Source organism: Sinohyriopsis cumingii, unplaced genomic scaffold (genome assembly GCF_028554795.1).
Source record: "Sinohyriopsis cumingii isolate HCF-2022 unplaced genomic scaffold, ASM2855479v2 utg002203l, whole genome shotgun sequence".
Taxonomy (NCBI): Eukaryota; Metazoa; Mollusca; class Bivalvia; order Unionida; family Unionidae; genus Sinohyriopsis; species Sinohyriopsis cumingii.
In genome coordinates this window covers 107,848-130,599 of record NW_028316157.1, presented here as the reverse complement: position 1 = coordinate 130,599, position 22,752 = coordinate 107,848, and the positions used below count along the sequence as shown (strand labels likewise).

The window sequence follows — 22,752 nt, the reverse complement described above, 5'->3', positions numbered from 1 at the left end:
TTGGCTTTATCACTATTTTATTTCGATTATCTCACTTCCTCTGTCTGTCAGTCAGTATGTCTGTCTGTCTCTGTCTCTCTCTGACACACACAATTATAATATTGCCACGAGTTTATATTCTACTTTGACTGCAATTGTGATGAAAGTACTGCCAAATGTTTTAAAGTGAACGATTCTTGACGTAAAATGGGACTGAATCAATGAGTGAAATATTTAAGTAAATGTAGGCAAACATTCACTTGGGAAAGAATGTTATACTCCGCTCTTGAGATGCTACGAATAAATATCTTTATCCTGATATAACTGAAAATTATAAGCATGTTTTAAAACACTTTAAATTTAACGTATATCCATGCATAAAGCACTCGAATTAATGGAACTTTGACAATCTAGTGAGCTTTTTTGCAAAAAACGCCATCGCCAGGACCAGATTTTAATGAGACTTAAACGACACTTGCAGTGTTGAAACATCGATGGCCAATGTAAGGCTGAATTTTCCCTATGTAGAAAACATTGTCAAATGAAAACTAAACGAATTAGACTGGGTTCAGCAGTTGTTTAATATCAGTCACAACTGTTACAAATAGATCTGATTTCGAATCACATTGGTTCACTTAAATGCAGTGCTCATTTAAATGTACTACTGGTCCGCCATGTCAGTTATTACAATATTAGTGTACATTGATTTATAAATTACAACGATTCTGATATTAAGTTTTACGAGTTCAACAGAAGAAAATCCCATAACGTAAGATTTAAACCAAAACAAATACTTTATCACACATCGGCATCTTTTTGTCTTGTTATTTTTGTATATATTACGTATGTTGCGTTAATGATATAAAACCAGATGTATACATTTTTCATTAAAAGTAAGCGAGGCACGCCGAGTTTCCTTTTAATGAAAATGTTATACAACGAATAGTATATCATTAATACAGCATACATAGTATACTTATATTTTATTTATATCACATAGAAATGGATATATTTTCCCAATGAATACAGTTCAGATTTACTAAATTCAAACGTGTATTGACAGAGTGAATGAACTCCGTACATCCTTGCCTAGTGTGGGTTGCTACAAAATGCAGTTGTATGCCTTTTGTGGCTATTCACGATTACCTTGCATATTTCTTAGTTGATTCTTTTCTCATTTGAGTTTCTAATTTTCTTCACATTGATTAACTCAACATAATATAAACTTATGATTTAAACTTGAAAGATTGATTCAGTGAAGTTAGTAGAACACTACAAGCATATGGTTGTCTGCGCAGTTCACATCAACGTTAGTCATTCACGTACCTTACGCATGGAAATTAGCGTGGAATAAGAAACTAAGCAAAATTACTAACCAAAAAGAGGTAATTCAAATATTTTAATATATGTACAATTGATCTAATGTATTATTCTGCTTTGAGAACAGGACTAACGATCATAAAATTCTCTCTCTCTCTCTGTGGTAAGTTTGACTTTAAAACTCTCCGTCTGTTTGTCTCTGTCTCTCTCTTTCTGTATCTCTCGAACTCTTTCTCTCTCTCCCTCTTATCCTGTGGTCGGTTTGACGTAAGGTTTACTATCATTAGTAAGTCCAGATACATCGTGGGATGACACAAACAAAAATCCTCTACGCTCGTCTTAAATAGATTTTCACCTCTATCTTGTTCCAGAGAGAGAGAGAGAAAGAGAGAGAGAGATAGAGAGAGAGAGAGAGAAGAAGGGGGTGGTTTCCTTTGGACATTTTCATATTTAACTTATGATACGCAATTGTTGGAACATTATAATATGTTTTTTGACACAATAACAGCATGAAAATATTAAATACATCACAGCATGTGTACCTCGTAACCGAGAAACTCACCGGATAATGTCGACAGGGTTACCTCATTTATATTAATGGATTATATAAACAGTGTAGATTAATCCCAAGGAAAGTCAACACATATCGTTACGATGAAGCAAATATTTTTGTATTTTGCCTCGTGTGAGTTCAAGTTTAAGGTTTTCATCCATCCCTATTTCTTTTTCTCTCTCACTCCAACTTTCTGCTCAGTTTTGAGACGGGAGGGTGGAACAGAAAGCAGAAAGGATTGCGTTGAAATTGTAAACCATATTAAATTTATTTAGTAAAGGGGATTATTCATACATTGTATCGTTATTTTCGTACGTCAATAAAGATGAATGTTTAGAAATTCATCATTGATTTAGGAAGAACAGCACACGGTTGAGAGTGTGTTTATAAATGCGTTTTATTGCGCCATGGGCGATTCCCATTTTGTAATGCCAATAAAATTCGTATATCAACTTGATTTATTCCAACACTTTAAAAAACATATTATTGTTAAAGTATAATTATATATGTCTATCTATCTATCTATCTATCTATCTATCTATCTATCTATCTATCTATCTATCTATCTATCAAACTTATACATACATACATACATGCATACATACATACATACATACATACATGCATACATACATACATACATACATACATGCATACATACATACATACATACATACATGCAAACAGTCATGCAACCATGCACGCACACACACACGCACACACGCACGAATGAACACACACATACATCAATTCATACATCAATACATACATACATACATACATACATACATACATACATACATACATACATACATGCATACAACATACATACTTACATACATACATTTATACATACATACATACATACATACATATATACATACATGCATACATACATGCATGCATGCATACATATGCATACATACATACATAGATACATACATACATTAATTACTTCGTCGTCTTGCCGGTGTGTCTGCTGCATGCGAGTATGTATAACACAGATGATGTCGTATCATTTGTGGTGCTTTGGTGCTGGGTGCTTACTCGTGATTGAATATGGGCAGGCAAGGCAATTGGTGCCGTTGATATCGCGGACCTGGTTTCGAATCATCACAGAGTGCAAAACATTGACATGATATTATTATTTGTAATGAATAATAATTACGCCAACAATTATCAAGCACTCTCATATATAATCCACTGATATCACTTTCTGATCTGTCTGATATTTATATATGTTGGTGTGTGTTTGTGTGTGTATGTGTTTGTGTGTGTGGTTTTGATTTTTAACGTATCTTTAAGAATTTTTCAGTCATTTCGCTACGATGTCTGCAGTGTGGCAGTTTATAGTGATGCCTAGCACTAAGGGCATCATGTCTCACGCATGTAGCAAGATGTGACACCCAGTCAGATTTTTCTGACACCAGGTTGACCAGTCCTAACAATAACCTTTAGTACTGAGCGCCAAGCGAGGCAGCTGTTAGTACCATTTTTGTAAGTCTTTGGTACGACTAGGGGGATCGAACCCAACACCTCCAGCATCCAAGGCGGACACTCTAACCACTAGGCCACACGAGCGGTCTATATACGGTGGTCACAAACGACATAGCTTTCCTTTTTCTCTTCAAGCAATGGCGAAGATATGTTGCCCTTTGTTGCAGCACATGTGTGGGGCCCACCTCTTGTCCTGATCTCCAAGGTTTCAGCCAAAATAAAGGTGATATGTGTCTTAACCATAGTGGTTATACTGCGCTTTTGTTATGCAAAAGTCACTTCACCACAAACATAACAAAAGTTATCTGCATTGTTTACGCAAGTACTAGGCATCTCTGCTCACTTTGGCAAAATGCAAATAGGTCTCTTTGCAACATCAAACACTGACAAATAAGAGAGCACGACACTGTATGATTTCTGAAGCTGATGTGGGGCAATTTGTTCAGCAGATTGATGTAAGCTTATTTTTGATTGCATCATCCATGACTTCTAAGACCTATGTGATGCAATTCATATCATGTATGACACAATGCCAGCTTCAAATTGAACCATTCATTGTTTTACGTAAAAAGCAAGAAACCCTGTCATAGATGTATTCATAGATCCAAATATATATTTTCGTCATTTCTGGTTTACAGTAAAATTCCTTCCCTTTGTAACTCACTTATTCTCCGCCATTCCCAAGTCAAGGGTCGTATACAATGATCTATAAATCTCGAGCCAATCAAACAATTTAGGTATCGTTTTCATTCCCAGTGACCCACAATTAGTAACGTTTGACTACATTTATTTCGGAAGCATTTGGCTGTATATCATTGTAAATTAGGGAATGAAAAGAATATCGTATGTCACAAGCGCCTCACATCAAGTGCTAATCAAGGTACCGATAAAGGGTAGCGTTATTTAATTACTTGCCTCAGAGTCAAAATGCTAGGCCTGTAATTGATGAATGTTCAAGAAATAAATCCAAATTTGTTTTAGTTTGTTTTAACTGTCCTTTCAGATCTCGATGATCAAAAATGTTATATATGCTTTGTAAGCGGAGTTTACGTTAGTCACAATACATAACTGGTCGCAACAAATTGATACAGGTTCTGCGATTCAGACATTCAACTACAAATTATCTTCTAGTCTGCTTAGTAGGTGCTACTGTCGCTGCCCATTCGTTAGGTGGCTACGGCGGATATGGGGCTTATGGAGTATACGGAGGTTATGGTGGCTATGGTGGGAATCTAGGATATGGTTGATAAGGTGGATATGGACGTTATGGTGGATATGGTGGATATCCTATAAAGTAATGGTATTTAATCTTCAACGTTAACAATTCTAAAGCATGTTACAGCACGGCCTCATTCTACTAGTTACACATTAGCTTGTCTATTTCAATTTCTACTGAGTCATTACATCTAGTTGCGCTTACAGTTCGAAGTATTCACACACATAGTCTCTTCAAGATATATATATAAATATATCATCGATATTGTATTGTTTTGGCCAGTCGTCTGGTGCAAATGCTTTTAATGTGTTCCCTTTTGACATATATTAGGAACAAATATATCCATAACATGAGAGGACTGTCAGCTTAAAATGATGCCGTATCAGAATTTTTGTTATGTTAGTATTTGTACATACTTCAAAAATAAACATAATAGATCAAAGAAAACAAAGGGGCTTTATATAATTATTTTATGTCGATTATCCCACTCCTCTACCCCCATCCTTTCTCTCTCTCTCTCTCTCTCTCTCTCTCTCTCTCTCTCTCTCTCTCTCTGGACTACAGTCATCGAGGGCCGATGTTTGATTGAATTTTCCTTAAGTTAAAAACATGGCCAAATCAAAACTCAACGTTTAAAATTGGAGTCTACAACTGTTTAATATGAGTCACAGTTCTTGTAAATAAATCTGGTTTTGAACCACTAAAAGAGCAGATTTTGAGTCATTACGATCCACTTCCATTCATCGCTCATTTAAATGTACCATTAGTCACTCATGTCAGTTTTCGACAATAATTTGTTCACACTGTTTTATGAATTATGATGAAAATGGACTTCAGTTTTACCATTTCAATGGATGAACATCTCATAAAGTAATTTTTAAACATAAACTAGCAAGAAGGTGAACCAGCTAAGTGTGTTAGCAATATTATCATATCCACTAATTTCATATCTTAACGCATGTCGTTTAACATCACACATGAAAAGAAACTAGTTATTTAAACCGTCCCTTTTTAAGACCACTTTCTATATATTGTGCTCGCATCGTTAATACATGATTAACAAAAATTTAGGTCATACGGTGGTAACAAAGTCTTTTCTAAAAGACGCGTTCCTTGAGGTTGCCAGATATTTTGCTATATATATATATATATATATATATATATATATATATATATATATATATATATATATATATATGCGTTTCTGATTTCGTTGAAAATTACACGCTTAAAAACAAAAGTGTCAGATTATTCTAATTACAAATGTTTCTTACAATTTTCAGTATCAAATTTCTTTCTTTTCATTTCTTTGTTTTTTAATCAGAATTTCTCAAAACACTGGAGAGGATTTTCAAAACAGCTTAGTTAGATGTCATTGAATTACAATTTGATCTATGTAGATCATTAAAAAAATGCCACAACTGAAAGTCTTTTTGCACTATTTATATCGCTAGAGGGCAAAACTGTGTTTCACAAACCATTCTTTCTCATAGCATTAGATTAGTGAATTTCTTTATTAATGTTGATGGTTTCTGGATACGTTTCTTAGTTTAGAAAACAGATTCTCGACTAATATTAGTTGTGATGATAAAATCCTGCACAAATAAGTTGTATATTATTACGATTGATTTCTGCAATATCCTTATTAAAGATTGACGTGTATACCATTACAAGAAATAAAACGGTCTGCATTGTTATATGTGAAAAATGGACGGGAATCAATGAGGTATCCACTTCGAAAAATGCAATGAAATTTTCACTTTGGAAATTTAGCAGATCGGGACTGGCTAAGGTTTTCTTGTTGACATATAAAACTTAAAAATGTCAAAATCTGATACAATTAAAGTGATAAATCTACATGTAAAAACATACATTGATAAATGTACATTTCATAGAGACGGGCCAAATTTATCTCAGTCCAAAACGTTTGTTGCTTTTAGCTTTCAAATAGGAAAATATGAGCTCATTTGGTGTACTGGCTGGCCCGTACCTAGCCACATGAGTGTTTCATGGAATATACAACTACAGTATTGTCTCAGAAGGATTTTTCGCAGTTACAATGCATACACTAATATATTGGCATTCCGCTGTTGCAGACGACAACGCAACATTTCATCCCTGCGATAATAGTCGTCCCCAAAACATTCTCTTTTGAGATGAATCTTTACACCACTCAAAATCTCAATGTCTATCTGACAGTGCAGGGTCGTACAATCTGCCTACAGCTCAAAACCCATGATGCCAACATTTCTTGGGTCCCTTAGGCTGAGCTGCCTCAAGAACGGTTACAGGTTGATCTAAATTACTCCAGCAGCAGTTATGCATATCTCGAGCCTCTGATCGGCAATTGCGATACGACTACAGCGATGACCTGAATTATGTCGAAAGAAAGGCAACCAAACTAGGTCCAAAATCTAAAGGCGAACCAAGGGACAGCGTTGACTTAGCCTAGTGTAAAGAGTTTGTGTTTGATAAATGTCATACAAATATGTCTCCACTGATATACCAAACTGTAAATCCGGTTTCTTTCTTTCGATGAGACAATTGTATTTTTCACTTTTAAACAACACCATCTAACCAGGATTGCGCTGCTATGCCGTTTCATTCCCTTGCATTCACATATGCATGGATTTTAGCAGAGGAAGGCCAAGACAGAAAGTATTTTCCTGTGAAGAATTTAGCCATTATCTCAAGAAATTGTGGATACATTGCATTACAGCACAGTGTGAAAAGTTGACACGTGACTATGTAATATGTTAAGTAGCTCGCACCTGATATCAATGAAGAGACTACTTGTGATTTGTAACCTAATAACCATATTAGATTGAAAAGAACTACCCATAAAGACTTGTAAATATGGAAATGATGTGTATTGAAACTTCTGCTCCATTTTTCCAAAAAGACCACGTCATTAAACTGAATTCATTTATCTCCTAAAATACAACTCTAGTGTTTTTAATTAAGGTATTGATATTTTCGTTTTAAAAAATATTCGTTTCAAAATATAAGACAGCATAAGGACCTTACTGTGCTTTCAAATTTGGTCTCTTCGTAACTATATGTTTCATCAAATTAGCAAACGTGACCATGATCCAATTTTCAGTTTGAATCAATATTTATAAACAAGGTTGAACTTTAGAAACATGAGCTAAGGATTCATCGATCAGTGTTACTGAAGAAATCCTCTTAATTATTTCCCAGGCAAACTAATGCATTGGTCAGTGCTAGACAGGAATCATGAAATAATGTCCAATAACACTAGATGCAAGTATTATGCATTTAGTTCTATTAATCAGATGACAAGATCGAATCCTGAGTGGAACATGACTTCTCGCAGAAGAATAAATTTGCATGACCCCGCACAGCCAAGGACAACACACTATATACCTTACTCAATAATACAAGCCAGGAAAACACGATAGCGAATGGGAAAATCGCGTGATAGAAACATTGCTTTTCCTCAAGATCCTGAAACAATGCGCGTCAGTCTCTAATACTGTTACTTCTTTGAATTAAATGTTTATTTTAAATGAAATAAAGGTCAGTACTAAATAATTCAATAGATGAAGAAGTAGATAGGATGACGCGTTTTAATGATCATGTCACTGATTCACACATATTTCGAAAATAGTAAACATGGTTTTAGCATCCAGTTCAGTGATTGGTAACTCACCATTTATTGTATTGTATTAAATATATATATATATATATATATATATATATATATATATATATATATATATATATATATATATATATATATATATATATATATATATATAAAAAGTTTTCAAACCGATAACATGTGAATTCTTAAAATTCGTTGTCTTATTTATGTATTCATATGAATCACTTTCTAGTTATACAAATCCAAAAGCATTAGGGTATTTGGATCTTATCATAGGTCGTAATATTAATATTTGAGATGAAATTCAGAGGTGATAGTCAATCCTGACAAAATATTAGTGCTTGAACTTTCATCATCATACATGTTCTGGGTGATAAACGAATTCAATTTATTTGAGATTTGTAATATTTATGGATTACTTTTATTACAATCGCTTCTTATAACAACCCATGAAATTCGACCTTAAATGCTAGACGGGATTTTATATCATTTCTAAAGAAATGTATCTACGTTTTGCGATATCCACAAAAGGCATACAACTGCATTTTGTAGCAACCCACACTAGGCAAGGATGTACGGAGTTCATTCACTCGGTCAATACACGTTTGAATTTAGTAAATCTGAACTATATTCATTGGAAAAATATATCCATTTCTATGTGATATAAATAAAATATAAGTATACTATGTATGCTGTATTAATGATATACTATTCGTTGTATAGCATTTTCATTAAAAGGAAACTCGGCGTGCCTCGCTTACTTTTAATGAAAAATGTATACATCTGGTTTTATATCATTAACGCAACATACGTAATATATACAAAAATAACAAGACAAAAAGATGCCGATGTGTGATAAAGTATTTGTTTTGGTTTAAATCTTACGTTATGGGGTTTTCTTATGTTGAACTCGTAAAACTTAATATCAGAATCGTTGTAATTTATAAATCAATGTACACTAATATTGTAATAACTGACATGGCGGACCAATAGTACATTTAAATGAGCACTGCATTTAAGTGAACCCATGTGATTCGAAATCAAATCTATTTGTAACAGTTATGATTGATATTAAACAACTGCTGAACCCAGTTTAATTCGTTTAGTTTTCATTTGACAATGTTTCCTACTTAGGGAAAATTCAGCCTTACATTGGCCATCGATGTGTCAACACTGCAAGTGTCGTTTAAGTCTCATTAAAATCTGGTCCTTGCGATGGCGTTTTTTGCTAAAAAGCTCACTAGATTTTCAAAGTTCCATTAATTGGAGTGCTTTTATGCATGGATATACGTGAAATTTAAAGTGTTTTAAAACATGTTTATAATTTTCAGCTATATCAGGATAAAGATATTTATTCGTAGCATCACAAGAGCGGAGTATAACATTTTTCCCAAGTGCATGTGTTGCCTACATTTACTTATACATTCTTTGCAGTAGTAGCTGAGTTAGGGTTGAAGTAATAGCGATAGTTGCATTAGTGTTCGCGCTATAAGTAGAACACGTGGCCGCTGAAATATAGCCGTACTGAATCTCGAATGACGACCAAATCAAGGCAGGAGGGGGTTTACCGAGCATAAGATTGATACTCTAAAAGATTTGTTAACTAGTTGGTATTCATTGCAGATAACGAAGATATGTGGTTACATAATAATACTATAGTGACACAGGTTCATTGTTTGCACGCATTTGGCCTCAACGTCAGAATTCAAAAAGCAACACATTAATTAATATCCGCGTTTAAATGTTCAAGAGGAAGGTTTGAATACAAGACTACAGTGAAAGACATTACAATAGCATATAGTTATTAAAACAATAAAGTGGGCGGAGCAGGAGAACCACCAACGGGGAATTAACTATGAGACAAAAATGTGCCGTTTCAAGAAGAGCGTGGTTAATTATTGATCATAAACACACCTTTCACAAATAAGTATAATATTCATGAAAGGTCATAGGAGTGATAGGTACAGTATAAGGTACCCATTTTTGTATTACAAAAAGTACACGTGATACGTGTTAATTAAAAAGTGAACTCCAAAACAATGGGCTCAGAGTTCATCCTTGTTCGCTAAAAATATTGATTTACGAAGCTGAATTATTCGAAGACCTACCCAAGACAAAACAAACTTTTAATACTTTGGATTTGACGAGCTTTTTGTGATTCCATGTTTAAAAAAATTGTACACCACCGTTGGGAGAGTTGTTTTATTGTTTTGTTTTAGTTTAGCTTTCTTTACTCACATTTCGACACTTGTTTGCTTTTAAAAGTTTGGAAGAATAAAATACCATTCACTGTGTGAATTTGAAATGAAGAGTGCCAGATTCGGAGGTGTCTCTCCAACACTAAGATAGGTACCATCGGTACACACTGTGTTACCATTGTTTAGTGATAGCATGGCATCAGGAGTAATAGTCTATTCGCATTTTGTATAAAGCGTATTCTAGATGAGTGTACATGTGATATGTTTTTACGAAATGAGTTGATTATGATTTACCACAAGCTATTTGTATCAAGTATTACGATGAACTAATCCGCCAATAAAGGTTTACGTTATTTAAATAAAGTGTTGCATCGGAGCCAAACTACAAGGACAATAATCGATCCATAATCATGGAATAAATACAACACTTTGATAGAAATTATTATTACATCATGTAATATCGTGATGATCAAAACTAGATCACATGCTTTCTAAGTAGAGTATACTTTGAGTCATAATAAACAACTGGTCAGAGCAAAATCATGCAGGTTCTACGCTTCCTACATTTACTTGCAATATATCAAACGTATGATCACAATTTATGCAATAATTGTATTATATACATAAATGATTTAATATCTGGTTTATTCTGATCGGTTCTAATCATTCATAGGACACAGATCTGTAATAGGCTGCGATGATTCATCAATCGACCAATAGGATTGGTTTTCTCTCGGCCCTAAGAACAGTATTTTTTCACTATTAACACAATCAATCAATAGGAAAAGAACAGTATATTTTCACTATTAACACAATCAATCAATAGGAAAAGAACAGTATATTTTCACTATTAACACAATCATTGTTCATGTATCCACACAATAAAAAAAAAACAATCCGCTTACAAATGGAATCATATCGTACGTGTAGAATTATTCAGACAAAATTGAATGCCTTACCTGGTACTTTGAAATAAGATTTTGAAAATTATTTTCAAGAAGCGTGTGCATGATCTTTACACCTCTAAACAAACATTTTTCTCTCATTGGTGTTTACTTTACTAAGTTTGCTTGGAATGTGACCGCTGAAAGAAAATAATATTACGAATTTAAGAAACGTTTTACATATATGGAAGAGAGGTACCAACATTAACATGCCCCAACGTAACACTGTTAGGCGACACGACAATTTAATAGACAGTGCTTAACAGGTACAATCTACTGACAAATGTAATTTTAAATAAAGTATATAGAATTCAAATATATTCCATTTTGGAAATTCTTCATGATAGATCGAGACATTGTATGAATTAAATTTGTCAAAATGTTGCTTGAAAATATTAAGTGGAAAATGCATAAAAATTGATTTATCAAATCCATCACATAGATTATTTTTTCATAATTGTAAACACAAACATGTCTGCATTGCAAACGGAAATTTACATCCATACAATTAAACAACATAAACAAAATACGTTTTCTGGTATTTCTTAGTCATCAATTATTTAATTTGCTGAATGTATTAACTATCAATCATCGTGTTCACTTAAGTTAACATGCATGCAAAATAAGGATATAAAAGGACTGCATATTCGACGATTCAGCACAGGCATTTGCCAGACTGGTGTCACAATTTCTGATCCTACTTCAAAATTTGCTTGACATTGTTGTCATCCAGGTAAGTGATTGTATGCGACATACAAATTATCGTTCGTTAATAACCTATACACCACGCATGGTTCTTTTAACTTATGCCATGCTTACAATTTCCGAATGTGGAGACATGAGCTTGTATACATTTGAATTATCATTTCTGGACGCAAGATACGTTTCAGTTATATTCATGCTCTCCTATTTTTGTTTTTTCTCTATTAGCAGCATTCAAGTCTTTTTGGGGGATCATACAAAGGGTCTCTAATTTTGGTAGTATATCAATTTTACATACCAGCTAACTGCGAAACAGTTTAATTTTGTAACGAAAACAATATGTTCTACAAGAAGAACCACATTATCGGTAATATATGTATAATCATATTGTCTTTAAGAGATATACATGCGTATATATGACAACCAATCTTTACAATTAATTAATTTGTTTTAATTTCATGTATAGACAAATAGATGATATAAAATATATTACTCATAGAACCGAACCGAAAAAAGTGATCCTAAATCCAAATCATGTTTTATTTAAATATCCGGTTTGAAAATTATTTTATTGTCCACTTGGGTATCATTCTTCATACTGCCTAACATCACGAAACGTTGTAGCAATCATTCACATAGTGGACCTTTCCATGGTTTGATCTAAGTTATTACACTGCGTCACACAAAATAACAATTCACTGTCAGGTGAATCTACTCTCTTTTACGCCATGTTTAGAGTTTATGTATCGTAAGATAGAACATAGAATAAAACTGAATCATTGTTGTCAGTGTAAGTCACTTTTGAAAACGCCATTAAGTTTCCATATAAAGGTCATACGGCCTTTCGCAACCATCGCCTTTATTCGTTTTTCAAGATAATGTATACGAACAGCTCACACAATTACTTTCAAGCATCACAGTATTACAAATCTGGATATGAATGTGTGTTTCCATAAGACGTTGCACAGTCAATCGCCCTAAAGCGCCACTCCTAAACTTGGAACGTATATATTTTGCAATCTGGAGACGGTATAGGATGTACTTTGTTTACAAATCAAAGGTTGCCAGTGAAATCCCGTATGAGCGAGAGCCTAATCTTCAAAATTTAAACTGTATTTATTTTCTCGTTTCTAGTGTACAATTGAAACTTATGACACCACCGTACAATTCAAATAATATGCATTCACGCCCGGTCTTTATTCATTGAAAATGTCAGAAAATGTAACATCAACTTGCTTTCTGTTTACCGTCTAAACTACGCTCCCATACAAAACATTAAACGCTAACTGTTATTTTCTGAACTTACTTTTCATTTTGCAGAGGAAAATGAAGGCCGTAATTGTTCTTGTAGCCTGCTTAGTAGGTGCTGCCATTGCTACCTATCCGTTTGGTGGCGGATATGGCAGTTATGGTGGATATGGAGGTTATGGTGGCAACGGCGGATATGGTGGCAATGGATGGCATCCTGGATATGGTGGATATGGATGGTATCCTGGACATGGTGGATATGGAGGATATGGATTATATGGTGGATTAAGTGGATACGGCTTTGGATTAGCTGGTGGATATGGTGGATACGGATCGTACTTAGGTGGTTTACTCAGGGGATACAACTGGGGATTTGGACACCACTTTCCTAAGTTTGATTACGGTTACAGTAGACACCATAAAAAGTAAGAATAAATATTAGTCATCCTTGATAAGTCTGTTACATGTTACGGTATGACGACATTTTTACAATTTAACCATTAGCTTATCCACTTCATTTCTACTGACTCATTACATGTCTTTGTGCTTACAATTCGAAGTAGCCATAACGTCGTTTCGTCAAGATGAATATCAATATTTTATCAATATTGTATTGTTTGGGCAAGTGAGCTTGCGAAAATGCTCTAAATTTGTTCCTTTTTACAGATATTAAGACAAACAAAATGATCCAAGGACTGACAAGAGAGCGAAAGGAATATGACTCCATATCTCGATTACTAGATTAGCAGTATTTGTACATACTACATCAATAAACATATTTGATCGAAGACACTAAATTGGCTTTATCACTATCTTATTTCGATTATCTCACTTCCTCTGTCTGTCAGTCAGTATGTCTGTCTGTCTCTGTCTCTCTCTGACACACACAATTATAATATTGCCACGAGTTTATATTCTACTTTGACTGCAATTGTGATGAAAGTACTGCCAAATGTTTTAAAGTGAACGATTCTTGACGTAAAATGGGACTGAATCAATGAGTGAAATATTTAAGTAAATGTAGGCAAACATTCACTTGGGAAAGAATGTTATACTCCGCTCTTGAGATGCTACGAATAAATATCTTTATCCTGATATAACTGACAATTATAAGCATGTTTTAAAACACTTTAAATTTCACGTATATCCATGCATAAAGCATTCGAATTAATGGAACTTTGACAATCTAGTGAGCTTTTTTGCAAAAAACGCCATCGCCAGGACCAGATTTTAATGAGACTTAAACGACACTTGCAGTGTTGACACATCGATGGCCAATGTAAGGCTGAATTTTCCCTATGTAGGAAACATTGTCAAATGAAAACTAAACGAATTAGACTGGGTTCAGCAGTTGTTTAATATCAGTCACAACTGTTACAAATAGATCTGATTTCGAATCACATGGGTTCACTTAAATGCAGTGCTCATTTAAATGTACTATTGGTCCGCCATGTCAGTTATTACAATATTAGTGTACATTGATTTATAAATTACAACGATTCTGATATTAAGTTTTACGAGTTCAACAGAAGAAAATCCCATAACGTAAGATTTAAACCAAAACAAATACTTTATCACACATCGGCATCTTTTTGTCTATGTATATATTACGTATGTTGCGTTAATGATATAAAACCAGATGTATACATTTTTCATTAAAAGTAAGCGAGGCACGCCGAGTTTCCTTTTAATGAAAATGTTATACAACGAATAGTATATCATTAATACAGCATACATAGTATACTTATATTTTATTTATATCACATAGAAATGGATATATTTTCCCAATGAATATAGTTCAGATTTACTACATTCAAACGTGTATTGACCGAGTGAATGAACTCCGTACATCCTTGCCTAGTGTGGGTTGCTACAAAAAGCAGTTGTATGCCTTTTGTGGCTATTCACGATTACCTTGCATATTTCTTAGTTGATTCTTTTCTCATTTGAGTTTCTAATTTTCTTCACATTGATTAACTCAACATAATATAAACTTATGATTTAAACTTGAAAGATTGATTCAGTGAAGTTAGTAGAACACTACAAGCATATGGTTGTCTGCGCAGTTCACATCAACGTTAGTCATTCACGTACCTTACGCATGGAAATTAGCGTGGAATAAGAAACTAAGCAAAATTACTAACCAAAAAGAGGTAATTCAAATATTTTAATATATGTACAATTGATCTAATGTATTATTCTGCTTTGAGAACAGGACTAACGATCATAAAATTCTCTCTCTCTCTCTCTCTCTCTGTGGTAAGTTTGACTTTAAAACTCTCCGTCTGTTTGTCTCTGTCTCTCTCTTTCTGTATCTCTCGAACTCTTTCTCTCTCTCCCTCTTATCCTCTGGACGGTTTGACGTAAGGTTTACTATCATTAGTAAGTCCAGATACATCGTGGGATGACACAAACAAAAATCCTCTACGCTCGTCTTAAATAGATTTTCACCTCTATCTTGTTCCACACAGAGAGAGAGAGAGAGAGAGACAGAGAGAGAGAGAGAGAGAGAGAGAGAGAGAGAGAGAGAGAGAGGAGAAGGGGGTGGTTTCCTTTGGACATTTTCATATTTAACTTATGATTCCCTTTTTGTAATGCCAATAAAATTCGTATATCAACTTGATTTATTCCAACACTTTAAAAAACATATTATTGTTAAAGTATAATTATATATGTCTATCTATCTATCTATCTATCAAACTTATGCATACATACATACATGCATACATACATACATACATACATACATGCATACATACATACATACATGCAAACAGTCATGCAACCATGCACGCACACACACACGCACACACGCACGAATGAACACACACATACATCAATTCATACATCAATACATACATAGATACATAGATACATACATACATACATGTATACAACATACATACTTACATACATACATTTATACATACATACATACATACATACATACATACATACATACATACATACATACATACATATATACATACATGCATACATACATGCATGCATGCATACATATGCATACATACATACATAGATACATACATACATTAATTACTTCGTCGTCTTGCCGGTGTGTCTGCTGCACGCGAGTATGTATAACACCGATGATGTCGTATCATTTGTGGTGCTTTGGTGCTGGGTGCTTACTCGTGATTGAATATGGGCAGGCAAGGCAATTGGTGCCGTTGATATCGCGGACCTGGTTTCGAATCATCACAGAGTGCAAAACATTGACATGATATTATTATTTGTAATGAATAGTAATTACGCCAACAATTATCAAGCACTCTCATATATAATCCACTGATATCACTTTCTGATCTGTCTGATATTTATATATGTTCGTGTGTGTTTGTGTGTGTATGTGTTTGTGTGTGTGGTTTTGATTTTTAACGTATCTTTAAGAATTTTTCAGTCATTTCGCTACGATGTCTGCAGTGTGGCAGTTTATAGTGATGCCTAGCACTAAGGGCATCATGTCTCACGCATGTAGCAAGATGTGACACCCAGTCAGATTTTTCTGACACCAGGTTGACCAGTCCTAACAATAACCTTTAGTACTGAGCGCCAAGCGAGGCAGCTGTTAGTACCATTTTTGTAAGTCTTTGGTACGACTAGGGGGATCGAACCCAACACCTCCAGCATCCAAGGCGGACTCTCTAACCACTAGGCCACACGAGCTGTCTATATACGGTGGTCACAAACGACATAGCTTTCCTTTTTCTCTTCAAGCAATGGCGAAGATATGTTGCCCTTTGTTGCAGCACATTTGTGGGGCCCACCTCTTGTCCTGATCTCCAAGGTTTCAGCCAAAATAAAGGTGATATGTGTCTTAACCATAGTGGTTATACTGCGCTTTTGTTATGCAAAAGTCACTTCACCACAAACATAACAAAAGTTATCTGCATTGTTTACGCAAGTACTAGGCATCTCTGCTCACTTTGGCAAAATGCAAATAGGTCTCTTTGCAACATCAAACACTGACAAATAAGAGAGCACGACACTGTATGATTTCTGAAGCTGATGTGGGGCAATTTGTTCAGCAGATTGATGTAAGCTTATTTTTGATTGCATCATCCATGACTTCTAAGACCTATGTGATGCAATTCATATCATGTATGACACAATGCCAGCTTCAAATTGAACCATTCATTGTTTTACGTAAAAAGCAAGAAACTCTGTCATAGATGTATTCATAGATCCAAATATATATTTTCGTCATTTCTGGTTTACAGTAAAATTCCTTCCCTTTGTAACTCACTTATTCTCCGCCATTCCCAAGTCAAGGGTCGTATACAATGATCTATAAATCTCGAGCCAATCAAACAATTTAGGTATCGTTTTCATTCCCAGTGACCCACAATTAGTAACGTTTGACTACATTTATTTCGGAAGCATTTGGCTGTATATCATTGTAAATTAGGGAATGAAAAGAATATCGTATGTCACAAGCGCCTCACATCAAGTGCTAATCAAGGTACCGATAAAGGGTAGCGTTATTTAATTACTTGCCTCAGAGACAAAATGCTAGGGCTGTAATTGATGAATGTTCAAGAAATAAATCCAAATTTGTTTTAGTTTGTTTTAACTGTCCTTTCAGATCTAGATGATCAAAAATGTTATATATGCTTTGTAAGCGGAGTTTACGTTAGTCACAATACGTAACTGGTCGTAACAAATTGATACAGGTTCTGCGATTCAGACATTCAACTACAAATTATCTTCTAGTCTGCTTAGTAGGTGCTACTGTCGCTGCCCATTCGTTAGGTGGCTACGGCGGATATGGGGCTTATGGAGTATACGGAAGTTATGGTGGCTATGGTGGTAATCTAGGATATGGTTGATAAGGTGGATATGGACGTTATGGTGGATATGGTGGATATCCTATAAAGTAAGGGTATTTAATCTTCAACGTTAACAATTCTAAAGCATGTTACAGCACGGCCTCATTCTACTAGTTACATATTAACTTGTCTATTTCAATTTCTACTGAGTCATTACATCTAGTTGCGCTTACAGTTCGAAGTATTCACACACATAGTCTCTTCAAGATATATATATAAATATATCATCGATATTGTATTGTTTTGGCCAGTCGTCTGGTGCAAATGCTGTTAATGTGTTCCCTTTTGACATATATTAGGAACAAATATATCCATAACATGAGAGGACTGTCAGCGGAAAATGATGCCGTATCAGAATTTTTGTTATGTTAGTATTTGTACATACTTCAAAAATAAACATAATAGATCAAAGAAAACAAAGGGGATTTATATACTTATTTTATGTCGATTATCCCACTCCTCTACCCCCACCCTTTCTCTCTCTCTCTCTCTCTCTCTCTCTCTCTCTCTCTCTCTCTCTCTCTCTCTGGACTACAGTCATCGAGGGCCGATGTTTGATTGAATTTTCCTTAAGTTAAAAACATGGCCAAATCAAAACTCAACGTTTAAAATTGGAGTCTACAACTGTTTAATATGAGTCACAGTTCTTGTAAATAAATCTGGTTTTGAACCACTAAAAGAGCAGATTTTGAGTCATTACGATCCACTTCCATTCATCGCTCATTTAAATGTACCATTAGTCACCCATGTCAGTTTTCGACAATAATTTGTTCACACTGTTTTGTGAATTATGATGAAAATGGACTTCAGTTTTACCATTTCAATGGATGAACATCTCATAAAGTAATTTTTAAACATAAACTAGCAAGAAGGTGAACCAGCTAAGTGTGTTAGCAATATTATCATATCCACTAATTTCATATCTTAACGCATGTCGTTTAACATCACACATGAAAAGAAACTAGTTATTTAAACCGTCCCTTTTTAAGACCACTTTCTATATATTGTGCTCGCATCGTTAATACATGATTAACAAAAATTTAGGTCATACGGTGGTAACAAAGTCTTTTCTAAAAGACGCGTTCCTTGAGGTTGCCAGATATTTTGCTATATATATATATATATATATATATATATATATATATATATATATATATATATATATATATATATATATATTCGTTTCTGATTTCGTTGAAAATTACACGCTTAAAAACAAAAGTGTCAGATTATTCTAATTACAAATGTTTCTTACAATTTTCAGTATCAAATTTCTTTCTTTTCATTTCTTTGTTTTTTAATCAGAATTTCTCAAAACACTGGAGAGGATTTTCAAAACAGCTTAGTTAGATGTCATTGAATTACAATTTGATCTATGTAGATCATTAAAAAAATGCCACAGCTGAAAGTCTTTTTGCACTATTTATATCGCTAGAGGGCAAAACTGTGTTTCACAAACCATTCTTTCTCATAGCATTAGATTAGTGAATTTCTTTATTAATGTTGATGGTTTCTGGATACGTTTCTTAGTTTAGAAAACAGATTCTCGACTAATATTAGTTGTGATGATAAAATCCTGCACAAATAAGTTGTATATTATTACGATTGATTTCTGCAATATCCTTATTAAAGATTGACGTGTATACCATTACAAGAAATAAAACGGTCTGCATTGTTATATGTGAAAAATGGACGGGAATCAATGAGGTATCCACTTCGAAAAATGCAATGAAATTTTCACTTTGGAAATTTAGCAGATCGGGACTGGCTAAGGTTTTCTTGTTGACATATAAAACTTAAAAATGTCAAAATCTGATACAATTAAAGTGATAAATCTACATGTAAAAACATACATTGATAAATGTACATTTCATAGAGACGGGCCAAATTTATCTCAGTCCAAAACGTTTGTTGCTTTTAGCTTTCAAATAGGAAAATATGAGCTCATTTGGTGTACTGGCTGGCCCGTACCTAACCACATGAGTGTTTCATGGAATATACAACTACAGTATTGTCTCAGAAGGATTTTTCGCAGTTACAATGCATACACTAATATATTGGCATTCCGCTGTTGCAGACGACAACGCAACATTTCATCCCTGCGATAATAGTCGTCCCCAAAACATTCTCTTTTGAGATGAATCTTTACACCACTCAAAATCTCAATGTCTATCTGACAGTGCAGGGTCGTACAATCTGCCTACAGCTCAAAACCCATGATGCCAACATTTCTTGGGTCCCTTAGGCTGAGCTGCCTCAAGAACGGTTACAGGTTGATCTAAATTACTCCAGCAGCAGTTATGCATATCTCGAGCCTCTGATCGGCAATTGCGATACGACTACAGCGATGACCTGAATTATGTCGAAAGAAAGGCAACCAAACTAGGTCCAAAATCTAAAGGCGAACCAAGGGACAGCGTTGACTTAGCCTAGTGTAAAGAGTTTGTGTTTGATAAATGTCATACAAATATGTCTCCACTGATATACCAAACTGTAAATCCGGTTTCTTTCTTTCGATGAGACAATTGTATTTTTCACTGGAATGTACGATAGCCAGCTTCTATTTTAAACAACACCATCTAAGCAGGATTGCGCTGCTATGCCGTTTCATTCCCTTGCATTCACATATGCATGGATTTTAGCAGAGGAAGGCCAAGACAGAAAGTATTTTCCTGTGAAGAATTTAGCCATTATCTCAAGAAATTGTGGATACATTGCATTACAGCACAGTGTGAAAAGTTGACACGTGACTATGTAATATGTTAAGTAGCTCGCGCCTGATATCAATGAAGAGACTACTTGTGATTTGTAACCTAATAACCATATTAGATTGAAAAGAACTACCCATTAAGACTTGTAAATATGGAAATGATGTGTATTGAAACTTCTGCTCCATTTTTCCAAAAAGACCACGTCATTAAACTGAATTCATTTATCTCCTAAAATACAACTCTAGTGTTTTTAATTAAGGTATTGATATTTTCGTTTTAAAAAATATTCGTTTCAAAATATAAGACAGCATAAGGACCTTACTGTGCTTTCAAATTTGGTCTCTTCGTAACTATATGTTTCATCAAATTAGCAAACGTGACCATGATCCAATTTTCAGTTTGAATCAATATTTATAAACAAGGTTGAACTTTAGAAACATGAGCTAAGGATTCATCGATCAGTGTTACTGAAGAAATCCTCTTAATTATTTCCCAGGCAAACTAATGCATTGGTCAGTGCTAGACAGGAATCATGAAATAATGTCCAATAACACTAGATGCAAGTATTATGCATTTAGTTCTATTAATCAGATGATAAGATCGAATCTTGAGTGGAACATGACTTCTCGCAGAAGAATAAATTTGCATGACCCCGCACAGGCAAGGACAACATACTATATACCTTACTCAATAATACAAGCCAGGAAAACACGATAGCGAATGGGAAAATCGCGTGATAGAAACATTGCTTTTCCTCAAGATCCTGAAACAATGCGCGTCAGTCTCTAATACTGTTACTTCTTTGAATTAAATGTTTATTTTAAATGAAATAAAGGTCAGTACTAAATAATTCAATAGATGAAGAAGTAGATAGGATGACGCGTTTTAATGATCATGTCACTGATTCACACATATTTCGAAAATAGTAAACATGGTTTTAGCATCCAGTTCAGTGATTGGTAACTCACCATTTATTGTATTGTATTAAATATATATATATATATATATATATATATATATATATATATATATAAATATATATATATATATATATATATATATATATATATATATATATATATATATATATATATATATATATATATATATATATATATATATATATAAAGTTTTCAAACCGATAACATGTGAATTCTTAAAATTCGTTGTCTTATTTATGTATTCATATGAATCACTTTCTAGTTATACAAATCCAAAAGCATTAGGGTATTTGGATCTTATCATAGGTCGTAATATTAATATTTGAGATGAAATTCAGAGGTGATAGTCAATCCTGACAAAATATTAGTGCTTGAACTTTCATCATCATACATGTTCTGGGTGATAAACGAATTCAATTTATTTGAGATTTGTAATATTTATGGATTACTTTTATTACAATCGCTTCTTATAACAACCCATGAAATTCGACCTTAAATGCTAGACGGGACTTTATATCATTTCTAAAGAAATGTATCTACGTTTTGCGATATCCACAAAAGGCATACAACTGCATTTTGTAGCAACCCACACTAGGCAAGGATGTACGGAGTTCATTCACTCGGTCAATACACGTTTGAATTTAGTAAATCTGAACTATATTCATTGGAAAAATATATCCATTTCTATGTGATATAAATAAAATATAAGTATACTATGTATGCTGTATTAATGATATACTATTCGTTGTATAGCATTTTCATTAAAAGGAAACTCGGCGTGCCTCGCTTACTTTTAATGAAAAATGTATACATCTGGTTTTATATCATTAACGCAACATACGTAATATATACAAAAATAACAAGACAAAAAGATGCCGATGTGTGATAAAGTATTTGTTTTGGTTTAAATCTTACGTTATGGGGTTTTCTTATGTTGAACTCGTAAAACTTAATATCAGAATCGT

General features: G+C 34.0%; 1 protein-coding gene across 1 annotated transcript; it reads left to right on the top strand.

Moving 5' to 3' along the window:
- The first annotated feature begins 12,011 nt into the window (after positions 1 to 12,011).
- Positions 12,012 to 14,082, top strand: LOC149770929 (uncharacterized). Its single transcript, XM_089948985.1, has 3 exons — positions 12,012 to 12,068; positions 13,358 to 13,710; positions 13,952 to 14,082. The coding sequence occupies exons 2-3, from the start codon at positions 13,364 to 13,366 to the stop codon at positions 13,956 to 13,958; spliced, it is 354 nt and encodes a 117-aa protein (XP_089805111.1). The 5' UTR covers positions 12,012 to 12,068; positions 13,358 to 13,363; the 3' UTR covers positions 13,959 to 14,082.
- Positions 14,083 to 22,752: the final 8,670 nt, after the last annotated feature.

What these genes read in the sequence shown, in the direction of transcription:
- LOC149770929 (XM_089948985.1), top strand. Translation starts at nt 13,364, where the DNA reads ATGAAGGCCGTAATTGTTCTTGTAGCCTGCTTAGTAGGTGCTGCCATT.